Source organism: Centropristis striata, chromosome 18, assembly GCF_030273125.1.
Source record: "Centropristis striata isolate RG_2023a ecotype Rhode Island chromosome 18, C.striata_1.0, whole genome shotgun sequence".
In the NCBI taxonomy this organism is placed as follows: Eukaryota; Metazoa; Chordata; class Actinopteri; order Perciformes; family Serranidae; genus Centropristis; species Centropristis striata.
In genome coordinates, this window is record NC_081534.1 from 16818585 (window position 1) to 16840457 (window position 21873).

Sequence of the window (21873 nt, forward strand, 5' to 3'; positions counted from 1 at the left end):
CCATCAGCACAATGCTGGACACTTGCCTCCACAGTCTGTTTCAATAGACGGAAATTGGGAATGTAAAACAGACCAGTAGTGAAAGGACATGCGGCTCCGTCAGCTTCCATACAGACAATGGAGAATCTCCCAGTGTTTAGCTTCTACTTCCTCCCGAATCACAGCACTAACAATGAGGCGCTATTATGACTGACTGCGTCTGCCGAATCTGGATGAGACCAGGATGACAACACATCTTCAAATAGTTTGGCACAGGGCAGAATTATTTAAAGTGAAAGGGGCATTTCTCTGATGAGATAAAGACGTAAAAATAGATTTTAAAAGATAGCGTAAACATTGTCCTTGAGATTTGAGTACTGCAAAACCCTTCAACCTTTTGGAAATTTTGTTTTGCAGCCAGGTGACAGACTGAACACAGATTTGAACATTAACAAAAATGAGAGATTAAACAAAATGAATAAAACATTTACCTTCAAGGGTATGAACACCATATGGAAAAGAGAAGCCATGCAATGAACAAAAACATGAAATAAAAGCAGTTGAAAGATGGAAGGATTTAACTCACTAAAGCTGTACAAATCTGTTTGTTTTTTATTTTTGGGGTTACAATTGTGTGACCAGTGAGCAGAGGATACGTACAACCTGCTCCCTTGCACCATTTAAAGCAAAGCATCTCTCTGAAACAAAGCAGACATTCAAACTGTAAACTCACCAGGATGTTAGAATTGATAGTTTCTTCTCAACGTTTTTACTGTTAGTATTTTAGAAAATGTATGAGACAAATAAATAACGTTAACTCTACGACTACTGTGCATTCGACAACAGGAAAACCAGCAGCACCATCTTTTCTGCTTATTGTTCCCTGATGCAAGATCCGGAGATGTGCAGCCTGTAGCGCAAGTGTTTGTTTACATCATGAGAAATAATACTCTCAGTCAGACAAGGGGTCTCTACGGCCTTGATAAGGATCATGGGTATTTATTTCACCCAGCAGAGTCCTTTCACTGAATTGTTTGATAATCATCAAGGACACACTGGAGAGGATTTCTGAATCCTATACTGCTTATACTGACTATGTTTTTGCATAATGACAAACAAAGGAGACAAAGCCAGTGACACAAAGATGAACACAGGCCTGTCAGACCAGAGTCCATGAAAATCCCTGCGTATTTAGAGCACAGAGGACAGTTTAAATGTGGATGGAGATCTTGGTTATACTATACAATGAACATCCCTTGAGACTGACATTGTGTGTCCTGTAATTGCCCCGAGTCTGGCTCTCTGGTCTCAGTCTCCGCTGGGGGTGACATCTTGTCTCAAAGGCAGCGAGAGGGGAGATATCTACAGACCAATCACAGCCCAGTTAGTCAAACCTCCATCAGCTGGTCACAGCTCCATCTCTCACACTCCTCTCACTCCTCCTGGGGAGAAAAGCACTGGGCTGGAGCCAATTCAAAACTACAGGGCTACACACACAAAAAATCAGAGCCTGAGAGGGAGAGAGTGACAGAGAAAGACCTTGACCTGCTCATTCCACTCCAAACCCTCAATGCCAAAGCTTCGGCTCTAAATAAATACAGCCTTCAAAGGGGGAGATAGTTTAACCCTCTGGAACCAATACTTTGTTTCAGCCCTGGTTTGACAGATAATCCCTCACAAATCCTAAATCTCTGTGGGATTCACAGTCAGCCAAAGTGGCAGAAACGTACAGATAGACAAAAAGAGCTTAAAAAACATGTGAAAATTAGAATCAGGCTGGTATCAGTTTGAAAAGCCAATTTGGAAGCAAGCGAGTACTGGAGAGGGTAAATGATATCAAAGTTTGGGTGATAAAAGAAAAAAAAACGACGTTGTACATATATAAGGTAGATATAGTCATGCCTGTACATGAACACCATATCATCAGGATTTTTTTCAGTTGAAATGGCAAATGAGAGTCGTTACATACACACCCACACATGCGTATTTGCATATTCACACAGAAAATCCAACTGACACAAAGGGACATAACCAGGTTTTTAGAAATGTCAAGGTATATTAAGCCCCTTTCGCAAATGCACTGCAACCCCAAATTACCAAGACATTACCCGGGGGAGCTTTATGTGAGAATGCAAATGTCCGAATCATTCCAACATTAAAGGGACTTTACCCTGCCTGCTCCCCCAGTACTGTGTCTGTGTAATGTCGGATTGAGCCCAGGTGTAAATAAAGCTGGTCACTGTCTGGACTATTCACAGCCAGAAGTGGACGGGTTGATGATGTTTCTATCGTGCTGCTGGTAAAAAAAAAAAATTGGAAGAAAGCAAACATCCAAAAGGTGAAGAGGAGAGTAATTTACAAAAAGATACCAACAAGAATGTCTAACTGGGGAGAAAACACGATTTGAGAACTTCTGACAGTTAGAGCAGACACCAAAATTGGCAGCCAAATTCAAGAACTGGCAAGAGATTAGATTGTAACCAAACCATCATAACCAAATTGTAAACTGGTTCTACTGCCTGTGCAACCTTTTGAGATCTGCTACTCAGCAGTGGCACTTGTTAAGGTTATGGTAAGAATATCAGTAATTGCCAATGGAACAGAAAATGCCTTCACCAAGCATTTTTTGGCAGGCAGCATGAATTGACAGAACAATACATAAGCAGGTTTTTTTAGTATGTGAGAATTCGTCTGAAAGACAATTTCACGTGAGTGCTTAGTGTGTGAAAGGGCAAGTTCATAGACAACAGCCTTAGTTTGACCCCTGACCCTAATGGAAAATATTAAAGACTTTAGTATAAATCTAATCCATTTCAAATTTCAGCCTTCAATCCTCATTCAAGTATTACAAAGGCAGTAATCAACAGACTCTAGATCATTTGTATAAAGTGCACCAAGGACATTTTCCTTTAGAAAGTCCCAAGGCCTGGAAGACTGAAGGGCTTCATTTTTAAGTGAGTAATTCTCTAGGAATAAATGTCATTTAGAAAAGTATGTATTGTTGGCTTTGTACAATAAAAGCCACAGCTTTTCTAACCACATGCATATGCCACGTGTTATTTCTATCGAAAGTTGCATATACAGTGTAGGTTTAGCATTCAAAAAACGACATGTTGCTGAATGTCACTTAGCAAAAACAACAGAGGCCACAAACTCTGCCTCGTCAAAGGCCTGCAGACGCGTCAATCAAAAGCCTCCCTGTATGTAAACAGCGGTCATTCAGTAGAGCCCTCTCATCTGGTAACGCATATGATTCAGACACTTCTGAAGAAAGGTCACTATCAGTCCTGTGAAAACAAGAGGCCCTCTCAGTCTGGCTCCAGGACCGCGACAGCTTACCCAGCTGGGCGCTCTTCATTTACTGCCCCTGCCACTGATCGCCCGTTGCCTATTCATCACAGCAAAGAGCCAGGGCTTATATCCTCGTGGGCCTGCTTGATCCACCCACACTGAATGCTGAGGCGAGTCACTGGACAGGTGAGGTCAGAGTAGATTAATAATCAGAGTGTAAATCTTTCATCCCCCTCCCTACAGGAAACCATAGACGGGGTGAAAGCTCCTCAGGATCTCCTCTTTCAGCTCTCTGCTTATTGATCTGCAGCGACTTCATCCCCATCATTCACCGTGACAGCAACCACTCACACGTCTGCAAAATGCAGCAAGGCAGAACAATTTTAGGCATCACACTGGCATTTACCTATGGCTCAGTTTCTTTTTTACCTTATTTTGATGTTGAACACATGAGTGAAATATGCCCTTTACGCAAGATGTGCTCTATCTGACTGAAAGCAGGCTTTCAACCAAATGATGGATGATGCTGAGCAGGTGACAGCCCCTTTTGTGCCACATAAACACCTCTGGCACACTGCAAAAACAACCTCCTCTGCTGATCATTCAATCTGTGTTTTATCCAGACAAATATATTTTCTATATTTATGTGGCTACTGTTCTGACAACCGATCTGTTCAATGGATATCTCAAATCAGAGGTCTCATTTAATCTGTTTTAATAAAAAAGTATAGCTCCAATGATCAATCGACTAATCAATTTGTCTATCACCGTTATACAATTGTTAGCTATTTTGACAACGATCAGTCATTCCATTCATTTTTCATGCAATAATGGCAGAAAATGATTTCCCCAGCCTCTGAAATATGGATATTTCCTGCTTTTCTCTGTTTTAAATCACATTGAAATGAATATCTTTGGGTTTTAGGCTGAAAAAAACAAGACAATTTAAGACCTCACAATGAACTCTGTGAAACTGGGAAAGACATTTTTCACTATTTTCTAGTTTTTAAGACTTGTAAAAATTATTAAAATGGAAACAATCGTTAGTTTCAGCCCTGCAAAAAGTTTCATTTTCAAAGTGGATCTCAAAGTAAATTACTTGTTAAAGGGGACACTTTTGTAGTGCATGAGTGTTAAAGATGTGCAGCTTTATTCCACTGTTTGCCATGTATGGTATTTGACAGGTAGTGGTCTCTTTTGTACCATGTGACCCTCATGCCCTGTGCCCCTCCAGGTTCCTCTTACCTTATTAGAGTAGGGCGGCTTGGAGAGGTTGATGCCATCTCTGATGAGCTTATCCCTGATCATGATCTTCAGCTTCAGCTTGGGGTAAATCACCAGCTCCCTCCTGTTGCCCAGCGTCAGGTTTCTCTGCGCGCCCATGTACCCACCATTGCGCCCAACCCGGTCACTGTTGGGCTCGGTCCAGGACTTTGACCCCCGCAGTTTGGACTCATACTGGTCCACCATGTGACTGGTATAAATCTCGGCCGCGGGTGGCATCGGCTCCAGGGTGAAGTAGAGTCCACTGGCCGTCTCGTTGGCTTCATCTTTAAGCCTCCTCACCGCGTCGTGGATCCTCTGCCTGTGGTGTGGGATGTAGACGCCGATGGCATCCAGGTCGGGGTCTCCGATTTGTTTGCAAACCTCCAGATCGTCATATCCATTATCCACAAAAGCCTCGACGTACTGCGCGAGCTGGAGGGTCTTCAGCCACTCGTACACGATGACAGGTCCGTTGCTTGTCATTTTGGCTGTTGCCAGATCGGCTACAACTCGGACTGAAGAAGACACTCAAGTGATTGTTACTTTCCCATTCGGCGTTTGAAACGCATTATAATGTTAATAACAATGTGTGCTTTCTCCGAGTGTTAGGAAAGTAAAGACGCATGCATTAAACAATTTCTGGATTATCCATAGCTTTGGTGACCATCCCCGACCTTACGCGCCCGCGAGGTTTTCAGACATAACAACAGAGCCTAAGTGTATTAAATCCTCAGCCTGACAGTCTGTAAGACTGTAACACCTGTCAATATTTACAGATGAAGATCACTTCAAATTCACTTGAAACCGCCTTCAAATCCCAAATGTCATTTCAGTGACTCACCATGCCAGTCAGTCAGTCACAATAATTAGGCTTCCATAAACAAATAAGAAAGCCTCCAACTATTGTCATTCAAATAGCTGCTCGACTGGATTTTGTCCGTTACGCACGGCAGCTGCTGCGTCTTAACAAAAAAAGCGTTTTCACGGCTTATCCTCCTTCCTTATAGTCCTCTGTGTCGCCGAACGGCAGCGGGTTGAAGAAATAAATCCAAATGACGACAAAAAAAATGCTTCAAAATGAGAGAAAGTCTGCTGCAGACGGTTTGACGGCAGGTTCCGTGTCTCACCGCTCAGTCTACGCGTAGTCCAGTTTCTTCCAGCCGGCACATCACCACACTGGAGCTGCAGCCAAGAGCCAACATGCTCACTGCTGCTCCTCTAACCGTCCACGCCCCCCAAATCTCACTGTACCCATTTAAAAATAGTGATGCAAGTCCCTTTCCCCCCCTCTCTCCTAACTTGTCACGCCGCTTCGGGGCACACAGTGGGTCACCAGGTTCCCACCGGCTTGGCCAAAGTTGGTCTAGAAGCGAAAGCGCACGTTAAACCTGTCGCGCACAGTTGGAATGGATATCCAGGCTGCTGGTTTGTGTCACATTATTCTTCCCCTACGATGTGATTTCGTTCACCGCACCTCTCTCTCTCTCTCTCCCTCACTCGCTCGCTCACAAACACTCTCTCTCACTCATTCAGCATTTCCACGGTTTGCTTTCTCAACACGCATGAGCTCCCTCTATGTGGTGACTGGGGAACTGAAGATTTCGCAGCACTGGAGCTGATGTAATAGAAGAAACTGAAACTCATCCATCCGTCCATCTATCCATTATCTGTATGAGCAGACATTTCTTTTTGACTTTACAACAATGGAAAGCAAGTGGAGTCCAAGTGTCTGTATCAAATTGCAGCACCACTGGATGCCATCATTATTAGTATGAGACAAGTCAACCTGTCTCTCTCTTCCAGACAGAGAACTAAAGGAATAACTCTGCCTGAATAAGACCTGTCCACTCTGTCCAAATGGATGCCAAGCCGGACGGTGCTGATGCATGCTTTATCAAATGTGAGCTGACAGCTTGTTAGGGGTCAGTTTGATACAATCACCATCTCAGCACAGGGCTGGAAGTGATTTGCCTGGGCCCATTATGACATGCGGCAGGGCTAGAGAACAAACACACCAGTTGAGGAGGAGTGGGGAAGCATATCAAACAGCCTCCGATCGGAGAAGCGGGCGTCAGAAATGTGCCAAAAATTGCATGTCAGAATGTCAGAGGGAGAGGTGCACGCCAGCGGAGATCCTTCATCGCGTTCCCAGTCCAATCAGACTGGAGTTGGTTGACATTTCCCGTGATTTACCTGTCTGCTGCTGTCATCGTAATTACTCAGAAATGCTCTATTGTCCCTCATCCTTTGTAAATACTCATATAAAGTGGCTTGACTGACAGGAGCAATCGGGGTTAAACGTGTGCAGAGTGTGATATGATACATCAGAGCTTGGTCTCATATTGACATTAGCATTTATGATGAATATTCAGCCACTTTACAAATCAAAAGCATCTGTGTTTATACTGTAGATCCTATTGTTTGTTGGTACAGCTGACATACAGCGTAGCCTTTGTGATGATGCACACAATAGTAATCACATGGAAGCAATTAAACAATTATAAAAAAAAGAGACACTTTGACCATACCAGCAAGAAAATCCACTCTGTTTCGATTAAGTGGAATGCCTGCAGACTAACATGAACACAAACACACTGCAGCTTTTTTCCTCACTCATCTCTCGTATATAGGATTAAAACTTACAAAGCTCTGCCCTCCCCATCGTTCAGAAATGTCATTAGATCGGTTACAGGAGCAGGGTATTATGGGAGTGGAGTGACAGATGGAACAGGGAGACTGGTGCTCTCTACGCTGGGTGGACTCAGAGTGTGTACCGGCAGTGCCAGGATTGCTGCGTTTCCACTCTGCTGCCCCGGGCCATGGAGAGCGACCAGCGGGTGTCGAGAGAGGCAAGGGTGGCAACCTGACACAAGTGTCACACAGGCTGTATGGAAATACACAGGACTGTTTGATTGTTTGTTTGTTTGTAAGGCAATTATCTGATGTTAGTGCAAGTGTGCCTGCATGTTGATGACTGAAGTTTTATGAAAATCCGCCAGTATATTTGCTGGTTTGTCACAAACTATATACAAACATATATTATAGTAGTACTTTGGTGCAGTGATAGCCAGCCTTTAAGCTTGTGAGTCCTGGAACAAAGCAATGGCTAATCACAACATGTAGCCAATGGTTGCAGTCCTGAAGTAAAATGATCCAGGAATTTCACAGGCGGGAAAAAAGGAAAAAATAAGAGGAAATACATATTCTGACATCGCCAATTCACTTATGCGCATTAGTCAGTTCATTTTTGATTCCCAAGGGGTGTTATCAACAGGCATAAACCTAAATGTAAGTGGGCACAATTGGATACAATAAATCTGTGCAACGAAACGTGTCTTAGCGCTGAGCCACAGAATAATGTGCAAGTGTGCAGATATGAGCTGCAATGGTGTAGCATTAATATGTCTGAACCAGTGTTGCTGTTTTTGGCATCTTAGTTCGAAAGTGAAAGGTGCTATTAGTCACTCAGAAATATGGGAAACACATCTTAACAAAAGCTTCAAGTACAGTTGTTTGATCTGAGAAAAAAATATACTGTCCAGTTTGTTTAATACTAACATGATAGTGGCTTCGACACAATGTGCCATATCGGTTGCTGCCATCATTCAGAAAATGCCTCAATGGTGCTCCTCTGTCAGATGTCATCTGAAACTGCTTCATATTAGATATTGGTTTTGATTGGGACGTTCAGGGCCTGTTTGGCTGGAAGTATGCCTTAATGTCAGGGGGACCAAACGCATCTGCCAAATGAAACACAAGCTTGCAGATTCATCTGGTTCCCAGGCTAGGAAAGTCCCAAAACAGAAATATTGTGGAGAAAAAATATGTTTTTCAGATTTACTTTCCTATTAATCATTAATCATCTTACAACCCCTCAGATTTACCTTGTCACCTCTTGAGGGGATCCCGACCCCACATGCTGGAAGCCACTGGTTTTGCATTCAAAATGCGAAAAATCACTTCAGCGGGGAAAGTGAAGTCTTCAAATCCTTTTTGTGCAACCGTCCAAAACCCAGTAATATTCAATTATATAAAAAGGAAATGCAGAAAAGCAACAACATATCACATTTGAGATGCTTGAACTTATGACTTACATGGTTAATCGATTATCAGAACTGTTCTGTAGATCAACTAAATCATTATTTGACGATTAGTTTCAGTACAAAAATGTTGTATTATCTAGCTTTTATACATAGGATGGGCTCTTTTATGCAATAGAACAACTTGATTTAAGTGCACCACATGTGTTGTTATAGCATAACAGTTAGTGCTGTATCAATGCTTTGGAGGAACATAAAAAGGCCGCCTATGACCATTTGAAGCAGCGGACCCATTGCTCTTCCCACTGAGTGTAGCAGCATTGCCCTGAAGCTAGAGCACTGCTGCCACATCAATAACCATCCCTTAATAAAATCCGAAATAGGCAGCTCAGAGCATTAGTGCAGGTAAATATGAATATGAGGCAGCGAGAGTGCACAGTATTGGATCTGGTAAATATGTATAGGCTGCTTTGACTGTGTTGATTGAAAGAGTGTGACTGCGGCAGGTTGAGGGAAGAAAAGCTCCAGTAGACACAGCTGGAAGGGGAGAGGAGATCGACACAGCCAGACAGACAATAGCAGCTCTGCTGACAGCCAGGCTCTCTCTATGCTAATAGTCCACACTGTTACTCTCTGAAAAAGAAGACTTGGGTATTAGAAGGTGGGGATTTTTGTTGGGTGAAATTTTAAGGGCTCCTTGGCTTCAGACGTCTAGGTTGCACCTTTCAAGACCTCAATTTTAAAATCCTCTGAAGCAGAGAATGGCTACTGTCCACCTAGATGCAGAGGCACCATGAAGGTCATGGGTGTTGGTTCCTAGGTGGAGGCTATCTGTCAGCCCCTGATAGATATGTAGACTCTTCTGCCAGCAACAGAGCCAAGGTGATATAGAAAACACAAATCACAGTTCATGCTTTGAATTGAATGTGGTGCTGCGGTAGACGGTAAAGCATGTCAGCTATTCCTGACCAGCATTCCTGCAAGGATTTGATGCCAAATGATCATGTTGACAAAGCATTATTAAATGCAAATGTATGAAGTTTGAAAATTACTGGGTAACGCTTTATATTAAGGTCCTTGTAATAACCATTAGTTAACAAGTAATAAGGCCCTTGTAAGTCCTTACAAGATGCTTATTAACATTATTGTGTATTTATAAGCTTATATAAGTGTTAATAATGGCATTACAAACACCCATGACCCACCCATTATGTCTTTGCCATGCCTTTATTAATCTTATTTTGTTTGCTTATTATATATTATTATTACTTTATTGCTCATCTATTATAATTTAACTATAAGTTAACTATGCTTTTTGCAACTACCGGATCTAAAGCGAGAACAATGCCTTAATACTTGTTAATTAATGGTTATTAAGGACCTTATTCTAAAGCGTTACCAATTACTGTTGCTTTTTACTGATGCTCTGGTCAATTCAGTTGAAGAGTTTGTTAACTTGGAGCATTTCCCCCCTTGGTTCGATTTCTTTTCAAAGAAAACAAAAAAAATAAGCAAACCAAAATGCATCAGCGCAACCCACATGTAAACATTAATTTTGATTATTGATCAGATGTTTATGGGACGGGAGCAAGAAAGGAATTACAGAAAGAAGGTCCTCTGAACTATTGCATATATTTAAGAGAAAGAACACTCTCTGTGGCTAACCACGACGACTATGTAAGCTGCTACAGTTTGCATGCTCTGCCAATCAAACCACTGGACTAGGGTTAGGTTTAAAAAATAAAAAAAAACACAAATTCTGGACAAAACTTCCAACAACAGGACACCAACATGGGTTGCGTGTTGCGTTTAAAGTCCAATCCACCTCTGCAGCTGTTTAATATCATATCGCTTCCTTCCCGGAAATAAAATAATGTTGCACAATAATGAACATGTGGTTTGCAGAAACACACAATGCCAAAAAATTTTGCTGGCAACTGGGCTGTTTGGTCCACACCCGAGCATGATGACTATGTTCACACCTGCCTAAATGAACTCCACCATGGTGGAAAACGAACCAGAACAAAAAGCTCTGGTGTGAAAATGCCCTAAATCTTTAAATAGTAACAATAAACATATTGTAACACTAACTTTTTAAAAGCATACTGGGCAGATGTATTACTGGGTTTGCCTCGTCAAGAGCTTCCAATATTTTTTCTCCCTCTTTCCGTTACAGATTTTAAGGTTGGCTGGAGATGATTCTGCAGGAACAGCCAAGACTAGAGGAAACAAATTCTGCAGTGAGCTGATGATTGCCTGTGATTGCTGCGTATCGCATTTGGCTTCGTCAAGAATAGCATGTTCCTGGATAAAACGGGCTTCTTCTCACGATGGGAACATTTTCTACCAGAAAACTAATTCTCAGAATTGTACACGAGAAAACACAAGAACAAATTGGGGAGCAAAAGAAAAGCTTTGGGGGAAATTATTATTATGGGTAGTTCTGTGGTGAACCTGAATAAAATCAGTGTTAAACGCACATTGTTCAAGGCAAAAGCTAAGGCTCAAAGATGAAGGAGCTCGCCTTGGCAGTCAGTGGTCCAGAGCATCTAGTGGATTCTTTTTTAGCCGTCTGGCATCTTCAATGAAGAGTGAAGGAAAGAGCTTGATCTGTCTTTATGCGCTTTTAATTACAAGCGGCTGGCTGGGCTGCAATCTCCAGGGACCAGAGGTGAAGCAAGCACGTCAGGAGCAGCTGCCACTCTGCTGGCAGCTCAATATCAACCTAAACATCCCCAAACCCAGAGGGAGGGAAGGGTGGCAGCTTGGGGTTAATGCAAGGATTGCATGTCTAAGCACATCAGCCATAGACACCTGTCAATCACCAGACAGATTCTGTCTGTAAAGGCAACAGGTCAGATCTCTGTGTTAGCATTCCCACTGGTGCAATAAAAGTGATGCCATCAATCAAACTACTACTTTGAGTTGCAGTCGGAGCTAACTTCTCAGCTTCTCTTGGGGTCTGGTTCAATAAGAGCCGCGGGAGGTGATGGACAGATCTCCGATCAGACAGTAGTGGTGATTACCTTCAGTGGAGTTCACACTACTTTTTCAAATCAACCCTCTTCTCCTGCAACTTGGACCACACTTAATTTTCAGCCCCAGACCAGGAGTAGAAGGAGCCTCACAGCCATTGATATTTGAAACAGAAAGAAAATCTGCAGAACAGTGATACAGATCTTTGTTTTTTTCTTATTGACTCTGCACAGAACAGAAAGTCTTTGGCATCCTGTTTTATCCCCTCACAACCTGATTATAAACCGGCAGTATACATTAACATCTTGAAAGCCTTTCCCAAGGAACAAAACAGGAGGCACATAAAAGAGATGAAGTTTGTGCAAGGCAAGTGCTGAGACCCACTATAATAAAGACACTGCTAATTAAAATCACTCGTGGTACAAACCAGCAGTTAAAATTTATTGTATTTATTGTGCTGAGAATTAAAAACTCACATGGCAGGCTAATGAGCTGAAAACATTTAGGCAAACTGCTTTCATACCAGGTTATAAATTAATTTTCTTTAAATGGGTCAGACTGTCTTCAAACATGGTGTGTTGGCACTGAGCTGCTTTGTCTTGAACTGTGTTAAAAACAGAAAGTAGCAGCTAAACAGAAAAATACCCAAAACCCTGCAATTCCCACAAACTAAGTAACCTCAGAAACCAAGCTGCTGCTTTGTAGTCGTAAGCTGTTATCATGGAAACCCAGGCTTTACCAAAGAGAGAATTATCAGGCAATATGACTCCTGTTATTGCCTTTGGCAGTACTTTATTAAGACCCAGCTAACCTGTGCCCTGACTTAGCAGTAGCACAGGTAGTTGTAGGAGATTTGGTGGCTCAGAGGGCATCGACATGCCCACAGGAACTGCCACTTAATTCCCAGTGAGCTGCACCGATATGCCATCACGGTGAACCAGAGTCCATGTAATTAGTATGGACGGCCATGCACCGGGCAAGCACAGCAGCATAAGTGGATTATGTATATATGCAAATTTTTTGACACATTGCCACTGGCAGTTCAAGACATGCAACTGTGAGTGGTGATATAATGCATAAATGTGTGGCATATTTTTATTTCGCAATTGAGTACTCTTGTTGAAACCCTGGCCATCATTTTCACACAGACACTGAAACAAACTTGTTCATGGTTACGAATAATTAAGATTAACGTGGTATAAAGCACATTGTAGGAAATTTTTTAAATATTTGGGGGACAACTTCTTTCCCCTCCTATAATAAGTGCATAAAGTTGCTCTTTTGATGTGAAGTAAGCCCTGATTTAAATGCGTAAAATAATCACCACCTTGTGCTAACATGAATAAATAAAAAGCACACTACTGCTATCATTTATATATAAAATCATTACATTGAGTGTGGGTTACAGATGGAAATTAACATTAAATTGATTGAATGAACATAACATGATGGCTTAATGAATAAAATATTAGCTGAGACTGGTAAGTATAATTTATAATTTTTGGAAATCTTGGGGGGAATGTTTTAGTGCATTCTGAGATTTCTTGAGACATTTCTGCCCTTTGCCATTCTTAATTTCTGACACTACATTTGCACAAAAATATTATTTATGATGCTATATTTATATTCACTCTCTCTCTCTCTTCCCCTTTCTCCCTCTCCTCTCTCGCACACATATAAAACTAACATACAACAAGCACCAGAGACCCCTGACACACCTGTTGATTTAAAGGCGATAAAAAAAGCTGTAAATTAGTAAGTGTGTCTGTCAGTTTGCTCGCTGATGAAATATGAACCTCTCCTCTCCTCTCCTCTCCTCTCCTCTCCTCTCCTCTCCTCTCCTCTCCTCTCCTCTCCTCCCTTTAATTACAGATACAGGGATAATATAGAGGGGTCAGTGTCTGGCTAGAGACAGGCTTGAGGATCCCTGACAGCAGATATTGACTAAAGGCAATCCGAGGCAGCCACATCACCTCATGATCTACGACTAACCCCGGAGCAAAATGGCACCCAGAGGCGTAAGGTTTAACTGGCAAACCAGGCGGCGAGCCGAGATTTGACGGCTGAAGTGAACATTCAGGAGATCTCTTAGAGATTGTTTCATAGCTTAAGACAGATGAATTGCACCAGACATGTAATCAAATCCTGAGAGACAATAAAAGACAAGGCGATAGAGACGCGAAAACGTATCCCAGCTAGAACAAAAAACAACTCGACAACTGATTTCAGCACGACAGTCCCTTGTGTGTATTTGTGTGTGGGGGGGGGGCTCTATGCGCTAAAGGGAAGGTTTCCAGCTGATGATAAATGAACCGTCATGTGACTTCAGAGAATGTTTTATAACAATCCCCTCAGCAAAGCAGCGGTGCAGAAAGCCCAATTAATAAAGATTAGCTCTTTTTTTCCGCAGACCTCGTTTCCTTCTTAATTAAAACAAGGTGATTGAAAATGAATGAATCATTATGCAGATATGTGGAGCTGTAGATCTTTTTTTTTTTCTTCTTAAAAAATGAAATAACCGACAGAACTTCCCGTTAATGATTGATGGAACAAAATGAAAGGCTTTTACTTTATTTCTTAGCTGACGGACATAGAGCAGAGCAGACTCACCTCTAATAGGCTCACTATATTAGAGATACTTAATGATGACTTTTCTGTTTAATAAAAAAAATGAATTACAAAGAAACTTAAAGTTAAAGTTTGAATAGTTATAATTTAAATAAAATAGAGAAATGTAAAGTTCATACAATGTTTCCACTTAGACTTTTGGTGTTCAGAGACACGCTGCATAAAGCAGAGAATTTGTAACCAAGCTGCGGGTCCAGCCTTTCCCAGTGTCTGTACCTCAGGAGGACTGAAGACAAAAGAGCAATTAGACACAGCGGCCACAGAGTCTCACTGCAATAAATCTAGTCTCAAATGGATGGGAGGATGATGGCTGCGAGCCCAGGTTTGTTAACATGTAATATTAATGAATAGAGCTTTGAGCATTTGACCCATCCACCAGGTCCTCAGGGTTTATGTAATGGTATGATGTATTGGTAGAAAAACACAGTACAGGACAAGAGGAAATTGGACAAATTTGTTGGATGATAATAACTGAAAATGTGCATAATTAAAATAATTGAGTGAAATTACTACCATCTTAGAATATATATATATGAAGCTTGCTTTTCTGCCACAGGTCCATGATATATGAAAAGCAAAGTGAAAGACGAGGTAAAGTAAATGGGTTATCGAACACGAGGTTCGATGGCTGTATTAATCTCTGCAGTGCCTCAGAGAAGACAGATGGAAAGAATAAAGGTCCATTTTTCATTAGGGGTCATTATTGGTGACAATGATGGCTGCGGATGAGGATTTCATCATAACTCAAACGATTTCACAACAAGGGCACGACACATCAATCAGATTGGAAGTCTGACTATGAGCTCGGCCTCAGGTGGATAACCTCATCCGTTACGGTACACTGCGAACATTTTACTTCATATTAAAAGAGAAATAAAAAAAAGAAAGATATACAAGGTCATTTCAGAGGAAAACTACCACTTGTATGAGATTACCAGGAAAGTTGTGAGCATGAAGTTCTAAGGTCCAAAATATATTATACATCCGTCAAAGAGGTTATTTTTTTCAGTTTGGTTTGTCTATTTGCCTTTCGGCAGGATTACTGAAAATGTACTGGCCTGATTTCAGAAAAAAATGGTGGAAGTTTAGCATTGGGCAGGAAGGACCCATTTAATTTCGAAAAGGATCTAAATAATGAGGTGGATACATAAAATGTTTTTCCTTTCATTAATATTGCAAGATAAGGCATTTCTGCTGCATTCATGTTATGTCTGAATAGTTGGAAAAAATGGTTCCTGATCATATTTCATTTCAAAAAGGTAATGGTTCATCAGAAGTATTTGAAGCCATTATGTGTGTTGTTGTTGTTCCATTCGACTGTAATAGAGTAAAATATGTTCCTATTATTTTGTCCACATTGACTTGATACAGGTTATTGATCCCCCATACTGACCTCATATCTGTGGGGACGACACAGCCTCCGAGCCATTTCTTGGGTCCAACCAATCAAATACTGTAAAGACCAATACAAGAGACATCATCAGCAAATGACTTTCCAACATTTCAACATCCAATATCTGTAAAAACTGCAAATAAAAGACTTGATGACTGATGAGATCCATTTGAATGTACATTAGTTGGCCTGAAAAGTGCATTTTCTCAATAATTCAGCACAGGGCTTCATTGAAATTGTAGATGAGCCCTTTTGGAATACATTACTGAGGAAAACTTCTGGCACTACTGCTGAGGAAAGTTTGCTTTAAGCTCCAGAGGAAGAAGAAAATATTGAATTTACAGGAAACTGAATCCATGGAAAGGAGGGCTGGATTAGAGATAAAGCTAAATACGGCATATGTAAGCTCACAGCGTGGAGGCAATGTGAGATGTTATGATTGCGCATGAGGGACTTTGGTTAGATGTAAGGAAAGTCTTTTATAAAGTGAGCATATTTATTAGAGGCACAGCAGGGGGGAAGCGGTGCATTATTGTTCAGGGCGCACAGCGGAATGATTTAGCAGAAGGAAGTCATAAAACTGCTTTTGTCTGTTGAAGACGCCATAACAGCATCCTTCAAAGAACCTTTGCTATAATCTCCTTCTCATCTCTGCAGAAGCCACCCTGTTGCCACCATCCTCCGATCTCAAAACATAATGTATGAGTCTGATGACTTAAGTGTTTTATATTCAATTTTCTGCTCAAGTAAGCTCCTTCAAACATGCTACATAATCAAGCAGAGAAATGGCTCGGCTACAATTGATGTACTGCACGGAACCCCCGGGACCTGAACGTCTCACCTTACAGCATGCACTTCAGAAAGGCTCGTGCACTCCCATACATGCATGTATACACACACAATCTTAACTTCCAACTGCACATTGAGGTCTGACAGGCACTGTTTGATCTCAGTCAGAATGTTCTCTGTGGGATTTCAGAAGCTTGTTTGGGCAGATCAGAAGCTGAATCCGAGGTACTATATTTAATGGAACACACTAGAAATCGGCTGGTTGGGCAAAATAGCAGTTAAATGATGAGCACATTCTTCGGACACAAAAGTAATTTGCTCCAGTACACTTACACTATTGTAGGTATATGGCAATACAGTAGGGTTTGACAATAACAGCTTTTGGTCCCCATATGAATCCACACAGAAGACTCGGTGGGGAACATTAAATCCCCGAGGGTCACCAGAGCAAAACTAAACAGACACTGACAGATCACTGGAACATCACTGAGATATGAAATACAGAATACTAAGAGACAAGCCTACAGAAAGATACCATTTCCAGTGAACTGATTAGTAAAAAAGCAGGCCAGAGGAGGCTTGTGGGTGAAAAAGCAGCACAAACAGTAAACACCAGGGTATGACTGAGGGATGAGGAGCTGACAGAGGAAACTGTCTGCCTTGTTTGAATGCAATCAGTGTCTGTTTGTATCAGCTATAGTTGAGTGTGAGCCTTATTTGTCATGTCTGAATCAATGTTACTGTTGTTGCCATGAGTTGAAATTTATTTACAATGTTAGAGTCTACTCTAAAACATCTGCCAGGAAAATCCTAGTTATGCTTCCTCATATGCTTTGTTAGTCTGTAACTTAATGTAATTTAGTGGTTTGTGTTTAATTAAACCATTTAAAAGATTTGTTATTAACACTAAGAGTGTACAGGCATGCTGGCAGTTCTGCAAGGCTATATTTGCTTTGAGCTTTATGCTAACATGCTAATGTTTGGAAGGTATAAAGCTTGCGATGTTCATTGTGATCCATCCACTTGGGAAAGATTATTGTCTACAAAGACACATTGTTTGTTTGTTTGTTTTTAAATCAGACTCATGCCGTGTTTGCAATCAAACACATGCAAATGTTTACATTACATTATTTATTTTTTTAACCAAGGGATGGTTTATGTTTATTTTTGCGAGACATGCCAGTCTACCAACATTTCTTTCAGCTGAAATAACTATTATTGCTGCTCTGTACCTGCTGTGGTAATCCCAGATACAGTTTGGATAATTTCACCAACCTCTGGATGAACTGCATCTGAATGACTTCCACCACTATATATTGGTATACACCCAAAATAAACTGATTTCACTGTCATTTAATTGCAAAAAAGAAACTACACTATGTGGCAGATTTGTAAAAAGTCATGCCTTATGCTTTGTCAGGTCAGCAAGATGACAAGTAAACAACTTTTAAAATGCTTGTTTTGTGAATGGGGTTTGGATCAATCTGGGGTATGTTATGCAGACAATGCTAACATTGGTATAACCACCAATTTATCCACTTATTTCCCATACGAGCTGAAAAATTGTGTGAATGAATTGGCATCATCTGTGCTGTATAATCGTGTCACATGAAATATTTGCATTTTATTTAGTGGAAAAACCATAAAAAGGTTTCCTACAATACACAAGCTCATGAATCTGATTTCTTATCCAGAACCCTGAGAAACAGCACAGCTCTTCCAAAGCGTGTCTCCTTCTTCTGCATAAGAGCAATTTAATTTAAAGGTTTGTTTAAATACTGACATCCCGAAACATACCATAATGTGAAATTTCCACATCTTGACATCTGTAATGGTTTATCTGTAAAAGTGCCTGCATGAGCATGAGATTGATGGTGGAACTACAACAGAGAGCGAACAGCGAGAGGTCAAATGTTTGAGCTCATTTTCTCTACGGGGCCCTCGACACCCTCAAACCAATTACAGACTAATGTTCAGTGGCATGCGGAAGAGTTAACAGACTGGCAGACTAGCAGAATCTATAAGTAGAACGTATCCATCATTATAATAATACTCCTATTTAAATGCATGAACAAATGCTTTGCTGCAGGGTTGTCACATGCATTTATATAAGAGTCTTGAGTTTGTGTTCTGATTGCTGTGCAGATATTCTTCGTGGGAACAGTCAAACACTAACTATTTTGTGAACCTTTTGTGCAAAGGCAAGGTTGTTAATATTACAAGAGATCTTCGAGTTAAAATCTTCAACTGTAGGCACATTTTCTACGATCGAAGAAGGACACAAAGTCAAAGGGCTCCAAATTAATTTACTTTAAGTCCATACAATACACTGAACATCTTAAACATAAACAAGGTCGCTTGCTGAGGGCAACACATTCCACATGTCAGATAAGAAAACTCATTTCTTGTCAGGAGTATTAGGAAATATTTTCACTCAAACAATTTCATACTCCTCTGCCTCTCTGCATTGTTGTGATTCTCCCATTGCATTAAAAAAGGTCTGTATTGGTCCCATTCCAGACCCTGTAACATTGCCTAGAGCACTGCACATCCCCAAAGCCTGTTTCATGTCTAAGCCGTCTACCTGCTGGGATTGCCTCTTTTGCTCCTGCAGCTGTGTTTGTGTGAAATGGCTGGCTGTGTTTTGTAACGGGCTGTTTAAACTTTAGGGTGTGTGAGTGCAGCATGTTGAGCATAAGCGTTGGTGGCTTGTAAATGCACCGATGGGCAGCTGTGATCTTTTGGTACAATTACAGCTGAGAGTGTGAAATATTTTAACGGTCAATCCAGTGTGGATGTGGGCAGAGCGGAATAAAATGTGAGTCATGAAAAGTCGGCACTTTGCAAATGCTGTTCAGAGATAAACAGGTCACTTACAAAACTCAAAGTGGGTGGTTCATGTCCTGCACAAAGCTCTGTGTCTCTGTCTTGGTTTATTTGTTGGCCGTAACATAAACTGTCTTTGCAGTGGTTATTTTAGTATTTCTAGTTAAGGGATTCTTCAGTGCTGCAGTGTATCATCCATGTTAAATTGGGACTTACTCTGTATTTACATCGAATCAGGTGTTGCAGTGATTATCACAGGGGAGTGTGGGAGTGTGCCACAGTTCTATACTTTTTTGTCGGTCTGCACCATCAGATTACCACATTTACTTTAGATAACAAGGTTCCAAACTGATGCCAAAGGTCAGATTGAGTAAAACGTGACGTGACACTGTATTCAGTTGTGTCGTGTTCGGTGTGGTTGACACTGCAGTACTATGCAAAAGCCTGTTTTGGAAGGAAGAAGAGACTTCCTGTCATCATAAAACTAACTCAAATGAGATTAAACTGTAAACGTCAAGGAATTTAATGTTTTAGCCCCCGGAGAGGCATGAGGTTAGTTTTCGTAGTAATCTTGCATAAGTTTGTTTTGTGTTAAACCTAGTAATTCATGCTAGTAAGGTTTGATACAGTAAGGTATTTTTGCTCAAATTAATAATACACTACTTGTGTTTCTGTGTGTTTTATCATTTTTATTGCAACTTTCAGTTTGCAACTGTAGCTTTATCCAACTTAATTCTCGGCTATGTTTCAGTTCAGTGATACAAATACGCAGTCATAGATAAAATAAAAAATACACAGATTGATAAAAAATTCCATGTGATTGACCAAATTCTTAATGACTATTACACTGTTACACTGTCGTGTAACATGGGAGGACTGGCCTTTTTACTGCTGCACCTCATTTGATGTGAATGCAGTCTAACTCTGTGAGGTGCACAGATTGTGTTTCCAAACATATACCCAGCAGTTCAAAGTCCTTGCAGCAACTAATGAAATGATCACCATGTAAAAGACAGCTTGTGTAAATGAACTATTCTTCAAAAAAAAAAAAAATTGTGCTGATTTATATAGATGTCACAGATTTGTAACTGATGCATACATCATTTACTAATCATTTATCTTTTACTGAAAAACAATACCAGGACACATTGCTGAGGCTGGTAATAATATTACGACATATTATGTATTATGCTTCTAATCATCACTCTTACAAGATAATCTATTATTGTAGTAATTACAAAATTCCTAATTGATGTCCCAACAAATTAGATTCATATATTTTTTCATTTTTTAAAATTCATTTTTGTACGATTGTGCCAGTTATTTTTGCTTTTCAGTGTAAATTGCCATTTCCCTCGAACATTTTGAGTTGGGTAAACATGATAAAAATCAATACTTCAAATGTGGAATGATGTTGGGATATAATCTTACAGTAGCTACCAGTTTCTACTGAATAATTAATTTTAATGCAATATTGTGAAAAGTCAAGAAAGGATAAGAAAACATTTTGTCAGAACATGGATAGATTGAAGAGGCGACTACAAGCAGGCTGTAAAGTACAGCATGCCATAAACCGTTCCCTGTGGAGGGCCGTCTATTTACAGCAAATAACTGGCTTTATGTGGAGGTGGTTAAGATATGCAGACTCACACAGGAGAAAATCCTTGTCTCTCGAGGGCAGATTAAAGAAAGAAAATGGATGTATTCTACCGGTTTAGAGGAATGTGCTTAATGCTAACTGCAAATACGCGCATTGGCATTCCAGGAATACTAAAACTATCCAGGCAAAGGAAACCTGTTAACATTTCAGTTTTATAATGTCTCCATGTTTACTGAAGGCTTGTTCCAGATTTAATTCCTATCAGCTGGTGGTTTTGGTTCTTAGGATCCTGCTTCAGCACAAATGATTAGTTACTATTCACTTTATTGTCTTTCAGCTTGTATTATTCTATGCTAAATGCAATCATCAGAAAAGCAATAATGTAACAATAAAAACAGCAACCGTGAGACTAACAGGTAAATTAATTCTAATAACCAACAACGCTATAATACACGACACGCCACATTACAGAAAAACTGAATATGGCTCAGACTAAAATAACAATTAAGTGCAACCTCCACACACCCACCCAGACTGCTGTGATATTTCACACTCTGTAAAACACAGTATTTACTTAGGAGACAGTGCGACTGATTCCTCAGGAGTTGTCCTTCTCCTTATCACTCGGGACTCATAGAGCAACATGAGGCCATTTTGTTACATATTAACTGTCTCATTCAGTTTGTTTTTATTGCTTACACATAATGAAAAGCATCAGGCAATAAAACAGAAGATTACAGTATGAAAGAGCAAAAGAAATGAGAACCATTTCACTTTCACTTCCTGATTTCCTCCTATGATCCCTTGCTTTTTTCTCATGTGGTAAATTGCATACGTTCTTGAAATAGTACTGTATCTCTAGTATATGACCAGTCTTTTTGTAGACAACCATCTGTCAAAACACAGTCAGTGTCGTACAGGCCAGATACCTGACTTTGTCCATTTGTCCCACTTAGCTTCAGATTAAAAGTCATGAACATGAGGTGCATATTGCCTCACTTTGTAAATAAATGGAGAAAATGATAATTAAAAAAGAATATAGAAAAAGTTGCCCTTCAAACTCATAATCCCCACTGTATGACCCC

The 21873-nt window shown here is 40.5% G+C and overlaps 1 protein-coding gene across 4 annotated transcripts in view; it reads right to left on the reverse strand.

The window, feature by feature from the left end:
- Nucleotides 1–21873, reverse strand: part of sash1a (SAM and SH3 domain containing 1a) — a 263857-nt gene that overhangs the window by 179457 nt on the left and 62527 nt on the right. Inside the window, exon 2 of one of the 4 annotated variants that reach the window (XM_059355730.1) lies at nucleotides 15574–15633. The exons of 1 other annotated variant lie outside the window; for it this stretch is intronic. In XM_059355730.1, coding sequence (XP_059211713.1) covers nucleotides 15574–15609 — 36 coding nt within the window. In that variant the 5' untranslated portion in view covers nucleotides 15610–15633. Of the gene's footprint in view, nucleotides 1–4515; nucleotides 5757–15573; nucleotides 15634–21873 lie in introns of those variants that run through there. 2 more of the 4 variants (XM_059355727.1, XM_059355728.1) reach the window with 2 other exon arrangements.